A 12893-nucleotide genomic window follows, 5' to 3' on the forward strand; every position below is an offset into this window, starting at 1 on the left:
TCTTCATTTTTCTCTTTTTTGCCTTTACCCATCCCCTGACATCCTCTGTGTCCATTTTAACCCAGTGATTCTCTGACCGCAGTGATTATGATGGTGACCATATTCTACCATGACCATCAGGTGTGTTGTATTTGACATCCCACATTCAGGGAGATTCTGTTTTGACAAAACACAAAGATGACATGAAACAGGAGACTTTCATAGATGAACCACTGATTTTAAGTACCTGACTCTCTGCATGTGCCCAGGGATCTCTTGGTTTTCAGGGGGAAAGGAGAGGAGATCTGCCATCACCAACAGAGTATAAAGGCTTGACCATAAAAAAACTGACTGCCAATCAATCCTTTAATACCCAGATCAAATTTGTAATTCTCCTTACTGTCAACCATACTGTTCTTATCAAGTTAGTTCAGAGAATTTAGTATTGGATCGACTAATTATCCCCAAATTGATATATTTCTTTATTCTCACCACTTGTCTGCTTGATATTGTATTGATACTGTAGGGAGAAATTCTGTTTTGGTCACTCATGGGAGTTAAAGGGTGGAGGGGGATCATAAGAATATTACAGAGTCTTGTTGGGGATCAGGTAAATTTTATTGTGACACAAGAAAAATCTTCTGACCCCCCCTGCCCCCCCCGACTTTGCATAAATTTCAAGACAACATCAACCATTTTTTAAGACTCCAACAACCTTTCATTTTAAAAACATTGTCTTTTCAAAATAATTGGCTTGATATTTTGATTTGGCCAATCAGATATAGCCCAAAGACAGATGGGGGAAATCCAAAGCTTCTGCTCATTCTAGCCAAATTAGAAAGACTACAAACACCACATGGGTATACCCAGGGGGATTCCAAAGGAAAGCAGACAATATTCAGACTCTTTTAATTATATCAGTCATACCCAAGACAACAGTGACAAACCTGAAAAGATTCTGACTGTTATACTGAAATAATTTTTTGAACAAACCTTAAACAGCCCCAAACATAATGAAGCCTGGAAGTTCCAACTTCTAAAATTTCTAGAGCAGCATAACTTAATAAAGATAAATTGCAGAGAGGACTCAGTTTTTATCACCTTGTCACAAGAAACCAGCTCATGCGGCTCCAATCTGGGGATACCCTGGTGTATGTTTTAATGTGAGGAGAAGTGCAACTTCTACCATAGGAATGAGACTTCCAAGAGCTGAAAAAACCAAAAGCAAAAAGGCAAAAACCCATCATATTGTTCAAGAATGTGAGAAGACCTATGCTAACAAAATAGAGTAAAAATTTCTTGGATGTAACTTTTAAATAGATCTAAGGCTTTTATCTAAGCCTACACCTCAGTAATTGGTCCAATTCAAAAATTGAGAAAAAGTGCCATTTTGTGAAGCATACTGAGACAAGTGATGAATGTGCTTGACTCCAAATTGAAAGGATCAGGAACATTCCCTGCCTGGGTTCCCTGACAAGACAAGTTCATATCCCTACACAGCAGTGGATGCTGATGCCACCCACCAGATAAAAGACTCCATAAGTTCTGCTGATTTTTATCATATTCAGGAAGGATGTGGGTGGTGGAGGGTTAAATTGCAATGCCGCACTCATGGATTTCATGTCATGTGAATTGGGATGAAGCTGAGGTCTATGAAAACCAATCTAATCCAAAGAAAACAAATTAAGGGTGACTTACCAAAAGAAACTTGAAAGATAAGGCTGTTTCAAAGCTGTCTTGGAGCTATATGGTATTGAGCCACCAGCTACAGAGAAAGAAAACTATCAGAGATCACACAATTATACTTACAAGAAAAAAAAATTAAAAAAATTAAAAATATATTTATATGTTATATAGAAGTACATAACCCAAACACAGTGGACACTTTTGATGCTTCTGCAAACTGCAGTAATTACTTTAAAATTTACTTATCAAGATACTAGTGATAATAAAAAAATATTAATAATTAAACTACCAATAATAATAATTGATTGATTGATTGAGATTGAGAAACATACTAACCAGATGCAGAGGGGGACTGGACATCATGTTACAATAACATGAGGACAAGCTTTGTAATCATTCAGAAGACAGCCAACGGTCCTTGTTGTTCCCAAGGGAACCTATGCTGGAAAACAGACCAATCACAGGTCACTTGGAGCTGATGTCATCAGAGCTAGGTCCATGCTGGTGAAGAACTTAAGTTTCAAAGAAGACAATTACCTAATTTTAAGGTGTTGCTAGATGAATTACAAATTTGTTCAATTCCACTGGGTGATTCCATTTTACTGAAGGCAAGGTAAGGGAAGACTTGATGTTATTCCTTTCAAATTTGTTTAGAGTAAATGTGAACCAGGATCAGGACCTTCCCACCCCCCACTGGCCTTCCTTCTTCAGTTAGGTGTTCAAAATTTGGAAAGCTATCTAGCTAAGTTTTCAGAAGAGATTTGATCTCTCGAGGCAAAACCCCCTATTTGTTGCTTTCTTTTTCCTGCCAAAAAATATGTCTAAAACTCTAACAGACCAAAGAAATACAAAACAGTATGAAATTGACCAGCTGTATACATGTAGCTGTATACACATCCCTGTACTTGTCCTGAAAATTTTACTATCCCCTGACAAAAAATGGAATTTTTTGACCCTTCCTTGACCTTAAAGAGTTTTTCTCCCATTGACCCTTCCAGATCTGAGCTAAAACAAAAAAGGGGTCACATCCCACATTCCCTCTCTACCTGACTACAACAGAGTGAAAAACTTACTGTAGATGCAGTCTCTGTACAAAGAAAAATGCACACATGACCTGATCTGACATGTAAATACTCCATGATCAAAAATAAAATCCACATGCCAAACTATTATTAACCTTAGTTTGGCAATTTCCTTACCAATAAATCCTCTATAAAATAAGTTGGTGAATAGTTTGTAGATTCTTCACCAGATAACTTGGAAAGTTTAGGAAACACTGGACTCATCCAAACCCTGAAAAAGAAACAATTGAATGCAGCAGGCCATGTTGTGCCGGAAGAAGGGAAATTTGCTTGTAAGGAGAAAATTTCCTCAAGAACCAAATGAATGCAGTTATTGCACCAAACATTACACTCATGAATCTTCTGCATGGGAACTTGTCTTTTCAATTAGGATTTTACCGACCATGATTTTTGTTCATTTTATTTTATAAATTAATGCATTCAGTTCCACTTTAATTTATTTTCAAGGTATTAATCCTCTCAATCCAATATATGATACAGTACACACAAAAAGACCAAAAGGAAGAAATACTGATTACCAACCAGAAGGAAATGTTCAACAAGTCTGCTCTTCATTTACAGTGTTCTAGTTCAGGGTTCTCAATAGATTTTTAAGTAGGAGGTGACCACTGCTAAAGTAGGAGGCCTCGTTACCATGTTTCACTGTGAATGCCTAGACTCAAGTAAAATGGCATTCATCGATTGAGTCCAGAACCATAAGCAAGTTTTCCAGTTTGGTTTGGATCACAGTTGTACAAGAAATGGAAGAGAAATTCGGAAACAACTCAAGCAAACTTGCAGAACAAAACAAAGAAAAGAAAAGCAACTTAAACACAAAGTAAGCAGCTATAAATCCCAAAGTAAGCGGTGATCAATTGCTGGTTGCCGCCTTCTATTGAGAACCCTGCTAGTTATATGATGTCATATTCAAGGGGAATGCACCTTTTTTAATAATACGAATTAACAACATATAACTTTCATGTACCCTTGTGTTTTCTGGTCCCAGTCCATGGCACTGAGATTTGCTGTGCTGATCACAACTCTTAATCCTTTAACTCCCAAGATCTCATTAACAATTCTCCTTACTGTCTGCCATATAGTTCTTGTGATGTTAGTTTGGAGAATTTGGTATTGGATCAACTAATAATCCCATCATTAATGTTTTTCTTGTTTCTCATCACTTGTCTGCTTGATATTGTATTGATATTGTAAGGAGAAATTCTGTGTTGGTCACCCATGAGAGTTAAAGGGTTAAGCCCTCTTTGTACAACAGTAGCATCATTTTGTTGAAAAAAAAATCATGATAACTAAACTTTTCAAAAGCCTGAAAAAATAAATCCATCGCGATTGTAAGGAGAGAAGCTCTTAACTCATCATTAAGAATAAAGATCACTCACTAATAACAGTCATTGTTATTTTAACAATGATTTTCTTCATTTTATGAAAGTGCAGCATGTTATCATCTTTTTGTTGTATCTCAGAACTGTTTTAGATACTCAAGTTTTGTAGCTACTGGTAAATCGGTTTCTCATAATTTGCAATTCTGTTTGTACATAGTAGTAACGACATCTTCATTCTTGAATGTATCATCACAAGACTAACCTATGATGTGTTGATGTGTTCCAAATGCTTTTTCAGTCTGGCCTGTCAAAAAAAGACAAACCATTATTATTTTATCAAAACTATACTTCACCATTGAGTAATTTGACTGATTTTTTTTTAAATTAAGTGACTGACTGACTGACTGACTGATAAAAAGAAAACTGATAATAGTACTGATAATCTTTGATATGATTAGAAGGAGGATTTATCTGCAGATTTATAAGCTAGATAAGGAAGTGTCACAATCTGAATGCCTCACTGCTATCCATTGGATGATTTCCCTTGAGTGGCCACCCCACCTCCACTTATGTCCAGAAATGCATGCAGTGACAAAAATGGCAAATTTGATGAAATGTCATCAAATCAAGTGAATGTTCATGGTTTTGACAATTTTGACAAATTTGCATCATTCTGGTCACTGTATACACTTCTGGACATATCTCGATACCAGTAACTGCACAAACATCAAACTTACAGGAGACAGTTTAACATTTGGATATGGATGAAGTTGAGCCTTCACCTCTCTATGATTTCCATGCACAATTAATAAAGGTTTGGAACAGTGTTCATACACAAGAACATATACATCAAAACACCAAAGCCCTTCCCCCTCAAAAATTACCTCTGTGGACCTCTATAGTATTCCCATATGAACTTTCATAACCAAGCAGAGTTTAAGGTGGCAGATAAATTTTCATTCTACATGAACCAGCCAAAGAGCTTTAGATAATATTTAGTTCTATATCAATTCATCACTTGAAAAAAAAATTTTTGATTTTTAGCAATTTGACAGTTCAATGTAAAAATACATTTGATCTTGACCTTTTATCAGTAGGATACTGCTCCATCAACCATGGAATATCAAAATTGTGGTTCAACTGGAAAAATTAATGTGCATAATAATATTTTTTTCATTCTTGTCACTTGCCAGCTTGATACTGTACTAACATTGTAAAGAGAAATTATGTCTTGATCACTGACATGAATTAATATCTGGCTTATTATCTTAGTTGATAGTATCAACCAACTAGTACTTCTCAGAAGCAGCTGTTCCAATCATGTCACAGCATCATTTTTCAAGCTTCTTTTTCTTCTATTTCTTTGATTGTAGTTTATAAATGAGATCACTTATTTACTTACATGTATTGTCATTTGCAAGTCAAAATGTGATTTTTGACTCGTAGTTAACAAATAGAGAAGCCTTGACTGTGTTCTGTTCTGTTATAAAGCACGTAGGAAGCGGCTAGAGCACGAAAGAAGTGTAGGGAGAAACACGAGACGTAGTGGAGTGTTTCTTCCCACTTCTTGAGTGCTCTAGCCGCTTCCTAAGTGCTTTATAACAGAACAGAGCACAGTCAAGGCTTCTCTATTTGTTTTATAATAAAGAATCCGTTAAATTACCCAAGCATTACATTCAATTTTCAAAACAAACTTTATTTCCAAAGCAAACAACAGTGTCGTCAGCATGCTCTATACTCTCATAAAGCACGCTACAATAAGCCAATCAGAATCCCTGTTAGAATGGTTCAAATAATCTGATTGGCTGTACAAGACTAAAGCTGTCAAAAGTGTCAAACCATCAAAGTTCAAAAACCATCAAAGTTCACATTCTACGATAGTTTACAAACTAAAATAGTTCGGCAAGTCGAATTTAACACTCACTTTTGCTTGAAGTTTTTAAGTCTAATACAGAATCTTGAAGTGAAATGATCAGTGAACTTCAGCCGAGTTATGGCTCATAAAAACACGTGAGTTTTTTCACATGACAAGGTAGAAAACAAACTGTTCAAGGCGAGTGCTTGTTGAATGAAAGACAGCCGAATTCACCAGAACATGAAGATCGCGCGGGATGACAGCGCCGCAAAACTCGGCTGCAGTGACTGATGTGACTTTCCACTCAACGTATCGGAAAGGATATCAGAGCAAGCTCTTATTTTTTCACTCGAAGGGCGGCCGATGTAGTTTCTGAGGCTTGCATTATTGTGATGACTGGAGATCGCCATGATGAGCGAGCCGCGATGAACTTCAGCATGATCATATTCGCTCAGACACCGTCATGATTGGTATGAATTTTAACAATTATGTCAGTTTGGTTATATTTTTCATCATTTCTGTTTTTTTCTGTTTTGTTTTTGAACACTGAACTTTATATACTATACGAGTGTTAGCTGTGTTTGATTTTTATTACCGTACGTAAGCTTGCAATCTAACTGAGCATGAAAATCTTTAAACTCGGAATATCTATTTTGTTTTTCCTTTGAGGATTTTTGTATCTGCTCACGTTTTAATAACGTAAATCACGGCGCCTGGTATGTTTACAAACGTTTGTTTGGTTCTTCTGTTGCTAATTGCCGGCTCGCTTGTTCCGAAATTTCACCTTCAATTATTGGAAAAAAGCTAAAAAGAAGTCCCGGAAAAGGTCAAACATGCTACAATATGGTAGATGGCGTGACAGCTTTAGCTCAGCTCTATGCTCTATACTCTCATAGAGCACGCTCTTTCAACCAATGACAGCGCACGTTATATCCGAACTTTATTATAAATACACGATAGTATAGAAACGAGTTGTTTTGGGCACTTTGGGATATGCAAATTGGTGTGTACTCCTTGTAATTAGTCGTAATTAGTCGGCTCCCAGCTCTAAATCTATCCTTACAAAGAAGTCCAAAGTCCTGGTGCCATTGTGATTGCATTGATCATTGTGATGTTTATTGTCTTTGCACATCTGTTTTGACATTTACTAAATTGAAATGGACTCCAAATGTTTCAGATTAGTGCTATGATCAACTCGAGGACCAAATTTGAAGGCTCTTTTAATTGTCCATGCACTAAACATAATGAGGAGCAGCAAGAATCATGAAAAGTTTGTTAGTGACAGAGCAAGCTGTTAACATGGAAATTCCCACAGAAACATGTACCCATGACTTAAAAAAAAATGTTTATTTACAGCATTATAAAATGCTATGACACTAAACAATAGTCAAAGGGCACCTGTGAAATCAGAATGCATGATGAAAGATTGCTATTATGGACACTAAAATTTATGATAGTACCAGGGGTCTTTGATTTAAAAAAAAAAAAACTTAATTGTGTTTTGTTACTTCCTGTCCCATCATACTGTAGGAGTTACTGGCCCCCTTCTGACCACAAGCAAAAATACAGGCATTCAGCAACCCTCAAACACTGCCTTATCACATCAGTACCCAAATCTTCAAACATCTGAAGGAATAACAGGAGAGCACTAAGTAAATTTCAAGCTTTTTTAAGATTTTAGTGAATGAATCATTTATTATTTAACATTTCATCAAATTACTTTACACTTAAAGTTTCAAACTTCCAAAGCTTGCCAGTTTACAAAGACCCAAATTCTCATAACACCAGCACTTAAAAATAACAAGTTGATTCCTCCTCAATACTTACACTGGAAAGTTTATGTGTATATCTGTGCAAATTTTTTCTATAACGGCCATAATTTACCTGGCTTGTTTCCATAGATTTGAAGTGTAGACCATGAATAACTATTCTAACAACTATTCTATTTAAACAAATGTATTATCCATTATTAATCAAAAGTGTGGGGAAATATACTCTCAAGCTAAAACCACACAATTCAATTCTATTGCTATGTAAAGTACAAAGATATACTCAATCTCACAATAAACTCTCTTGATCTCGTTTTTCTTTTTACCTAATCATGTCTATGAACTGTGTCACATAATCTAATTAATGCTGGTCATTTTAAAGAAGATTCTTACCAAGTTCAGTTGTACCAATGTGATTATCTTTTTCATTGGATTTGTTTAACCCCACAAAACATTTATAATCAGATTTTACATTTTTGTTATTGTGTATTTCAGCTCACCGTATTTGTTTCTGTTGTTTAGCGCACTGATTTATAAAATAATTCAAATAGTACGCGCGCTCTGATTGGCCATAAAACCATTTTACATGAGCGTATGTAAACAAGGTTTTCTTTCCTCTTCCATTAGTTATTTTATAAAAGAAATGTAAAATGGTTTCCGTGTTTACATAGCCTGATGTAAACACTTGGGAGGTTGGGAGAACATTCGATAAGCAGGAAAACCACTCCGCTTCGCGTCGTGGTTTCCTACTCTTATCTCGTGTTCTCCCAATCTCCCGCGTGTTTACATCAGGCTCTGTAAACACGGAAACCATTTTACATTTCTTTAATGCAAAACAAAGAAGTCTATTAAATTTAAAACAAAGTCTTTAGTTCTAAAAATTTAGTCGCAGTCTTCAACAAGTATCGTCAACAGTGACATACTTATTTCCCAACGGATACATTTCACGGATATTTAAACGCCTGACATCGATCACCGAGAATTTTGAACTAGCGTTCTGCTAGATAGGCCGAATCAAATACTTCATTTTGGCTTACCTTTTATTAAGGGGCCTCACTCTTACTGCTACCTTGACTGAAGCCATGTTCATGGTATTATGTCCTTTCCACTTCAAAGATCTTGATCGTTATAAATCAACGCCTGCAAAATACTGTGAACAATTTATTCCGAATCATTACTAATAACACAGTCTCGATCAGTCTCAATTTCTTCACACGCGAGCCTGCGCACACTCGACTGACCACTTTGATGTCATTCGATCCCAGATTACCTGACTGTTCTTCTTGGTAGAATGGTAACTAATCGGTCTAACACTACCGTGAATGAGCCGTGTTCAAATGAACATCAACATCGATATGTTGCCGTTTTTCATGTATTTTCTTTTGTTCTTTTTTTCCCGTTGATCACATACCTATGTGGATTTCAGTGACGCTGATAAATTTAGCTGCATTCTAAAAGCTAACGCAGTAACTGGCTCACAAATAACCGATGGTTATATTTCAAACAAAAAAAACATTGTAAAAAAATTAACTGACAGCATTTTAATCTTGTATCGTTGACAAAAGTTTTGGAATAAAAAGAGCCATTCAGTTTCCACGTCCTGACTGATCATCATGTAAGTTCTCTTTACAGTTTTGATACACCGTTATTCAGACTACCGATGAGATTTTAAGGTTTAGAGGTACGAAACTATGTCCGCGTGCGAAAATAGCTAGTTGAAATATGTCTTGTTTTTCACTGGCATAAAATTTTGATGAAACGTTAGATTCCGACAAACTTGTCTTCGAAGACAACACCAGTTTAAGCATTCCTACTGATCAAAATAGTTAGCTGCATTCTAAAAGCTAACGCACTAACTGGCTCACAAATAACCGATGGTTATATTTCAAACAAAAAAAAATTAGTTTGTGTAGTGTGATCGTCCGGGTGAGTGTAGTTCTGAAAAGAACTGTTGTTGGTGACTGACGTTTCGACTATCTGTGCGATAGTCATCTTCAGAGTCAAGTAAGGAATAGTTGTCAGTCGATGATGTTATAAAGTCTGGTCTGTTGAACGTGATTGGTCTGTTTAGCCGTGATGTGATTGGCTGGAAGACTCATGTAGAGTTTGTTAACAGTCATTGGTCGGTTTCGATCCGTCTGTTGTTTGTCGGTCTGTTTGTCGGTTTGTTCACGTCGTTAATGAGTCGTTTGTAAGGTGCTGGTAATTGTTGACATCTGTTGAGAGGCGTCTGTTCTAAGTTAGTGAACCAGCTTTCCAGAGTCAGTCGTTGAAAGTAGTTTGTACTGTAGGTTAAGCATTTAGCAGAGTCCCAGTCGATTCTGTGATTAGTTTGTCGGTGATGTTCAGAAATGTGATTGTTTACATCGCCATTTCTAGTAGATCGTTTGTGTTCAGTTAGTCGCGTGTTAAGGTTTCTACCAGTCTCACCAATGTAGGAGGCCTGGCAGTCGGAGCATTCGATCTTATAAATCGCTCCCTGTCTGTTGTTGGGTTCGTCTTTGTCTTTAACGTTGGTCAGCAAATGTCGTAAAGTAGTTATAGGCCTGTGAGCTACGCGAATGTTGTAAGGTTGTAGGATCCGCGCGATAGCCTCAGAAGTGCCTTTGATGTAGGGTATAGTAGCTGTAGTCGTGATAGATGTGGAGTCCCTGTTAGTTTCTGTAGTGTCGGTCACCCTGTGAGTGTTTCGTCTAATGAAGTCAGTGTTGTAGTTGTTTTTGTCAAAAACACGGTCAAGGTACTTGTTTTCGTCAGATAAACTGTTCGGTGTGTTGCAAACAAGTTGCGCTCGTCTTGTCAATGTCTTGATAGTCGTAGCTTTGTGGGAAGTCGGGTTGTAGGATGATTCGTCAAGAAGTCTGTCGGTATGCGTCGGTTTTCTGTATATTGTTGTTCGTAGTTCGTTGTTGTTTCGGCCTACCAAACAGTCGAGAAAAGGAAGCTTGCCGTCTTCTTCGATCTCCCTGGTAAACTGAATGTCGGTGTTTTGTTCGTTAAGGTGATTGTGAAAAGCGTCAATTTCGTCTTTGTGTACGGCGGTAAATGTGTCGTCTACGTAGCGTAACCAAAGCGGTATGGTTTGTCGGCAAGTTGAAAGGGCGCGTTCCTCGATGTTTTGCATCACAATTTCTGCGACAACAACGGAGACCGGCGACCCCATAGCTGTTCCGTGCAACTGCTTGTGTGTTTCCCGTTGTACTGAAAGTAAGTCGATGTAAGGCAGAGGTTAAGTAGGTCCATAATGTCTTCTGTCGGTAATGGTAGTGCATCAGTAGACTGATGGATGGCGGTTTCAGTACACTGTAGAGCCAATTGAAGTGGAATACTGGTGAACAGTGATTTCACATCAAAAGACACAAGTTTGTAGTCGTCAGGTATCTGTACGTCTTTGATAGCGTCAATAAAGTTCTCAGTAGATTGTAGTTTACGTCTCGATTTGTCAGTCAGTGGTTGCAGTATCGTCGTAAGGTATTTCGACAGTTGGTACGTCGGGGACCCACAGAAAAAAATTAACTGACAGCATTTTAATCTTGTATCGACTACTAATCATTTTTTTGTTTTCCAGTTTATCTGTTTTCAGGTTATTCTATCACACAGCCCAAAAACTTGAAGGCATCATCTTTGTAGAAAAAGCGTCTCCTCAAAGTAAGTGCTGATAATTAATCGTGTCACACTCATCGACACGTCAATTATTGTAAGTTGCTGACGGAAACGACCATCCATGTGAGAGAGGAATCGGTTGGAATTGCCCTTTTTAGAGGCATCGAAGACGACACCTGTTTAGTCATTCCTACTGGTCAAAATAATACAGGGGTTTTTATTTCGAGTATTTCGAAAAGTTTAGTAGATGGTTGAAAAAAAAAACAGCGCTTAAACACCCTACATAAATAGATCATTCAACGTTTTTCAGGCATTTCTGACGTTATTTCTCATTTTCGACTCAGCCACACTAGTAAATCGCGTTAGAAAATGAAACTTGTCTCTCGTCAAAGTCTTTAAATAACATCTCTGGTGTTCAAGGAGTTTTATGCCTCGTCACGATTATTTGCAAACAAACATCTACTTGATACCGATATTTGACTTGAACGGCTGATCTTGGTTTTGGCGTTTACTTTTGGGCTTGAGGTTAGCTGGCAATAATTTTTTTTCAATGTTTTACTTGTCATCAACAGTTTTTCACAAAATTATACTTTCTATGCAAATTATGGAATGTGTAAATGAAATCGGGTGGTGGCTTCGTTCGTGGAACATATCAACATTTTGAGAAATCCTTCTTCCTATACTAATCATTTTTTGTTTTCCAATTTATCTGTTTTCAGGTTATTCTATCACACAGCCCATAAACTTTAAGGCATCATCTTTGTCGAACAAGCGTCTCCTGAGAGTAAGTGCTGATAATTAATCTTGCCACACTGATCGACACGTCAATTACTCTTGTTGATGGTAACTACCATCCATGTAAGAAAGGAATCGGTTGTTATTGCCCTTTTTAGAGGCATTTTCAATTTTTAGTCTCAAAAACTATATGAATAAAATCATACTCCTCTGTGGATGATATTTGAAGAATTGATCACCGCGCTAAAGTAGATTGTGAGCCAAAAAAAATTGAAACCTGTATGGAAACCAACTTGTAAATAGCGCTAAACGTAATCTAGCAGGCACGCGTTCAAACCCAGTCGGAGCGTGAATTTTTCAAGTTTCATGACCAGTTTTACAATGATAGAAAATATCACCTTTAGCAACTATCATTCGTGAGATTGAGGGCGCTCGCTGTTGTCATCAAACGTTACATCTCGAGAAGGAAAATTTCAGTTTCTCAGAATCATATGGCAAACGATCGAAGACCATGTGAAAACAAACGTAAACCGCTGTTTTTTTAACTCGTCGTGAGTAACCTTTATGTCATCGGCTTTGACAAAAAAAATACACCTTTAGACTGATAATTTTCTTCCTTGCTCACACCTGACAGATTCAGTCACCGTGAGAACTTTTGTGCGAATTTGTTAAATGCGTCTAAAGAACTTATTTCAATTTTTTGATAGACACGGAAACAAAGGATAGTGATAGCCCCACTATCATTTTATTCATTCTCCAGCTATCTTGTGAACAATTAGACACTGATGTGAGTGGTTTAACTTAAAAGTAACAAGAAAAATCCGCTATGTGATGACAGATATAAAATGAGCGAAACGTTATGGTG

General features: G+C 37.1%; 1 protein-coding gene across 4 annotated transcripts in view; it reads right to left on the reverse strand.

The window, feature by feature from the left end:
- The window catches only part of LOC149043226 (tyrosyl-DNA phosphodiesterase 1-like), a 48736-nt gene that overhangs the window by 22325 nt on the left and 13518 nt on the right, over positions 1–12893 (reverse strand). For 2 of the 4 annotated variants that reach the window (XM_089212406.1, XM_089212404.1), the window contains exon 4: positions 1678–1744. The exons of 1 other annotated variant lie outside the window; for it this stretch is intronic. In XM_089212406.1, the coding sequence (XP_089068532.1) occupies positions 1678–1744 (67 nt within the window). Of the gene's footprint in view, positions 1–1080; positions 1189–1677; positions 1745–12893 lie in introns of all 4 variants that reach the window. One more of the 4 variants, XM_089212403.1, reaches the window with a different exon arrangement.

The sequence above is a fragment of the Pocillopora damicornis genome, chromosome 7 (genome assembly GCF_964200805.1).
Source record: "Pocillopora damicornis chromosome 7, jaPocDami1.2, whole genome shotgun sequence".
Lineage (NCBI taxonomy): Eukaryota > Metazoa > Cnidaria > Anthozoa > Scleractinia > Pocilloporidae > Pocillopora > Pocillopora damicornis.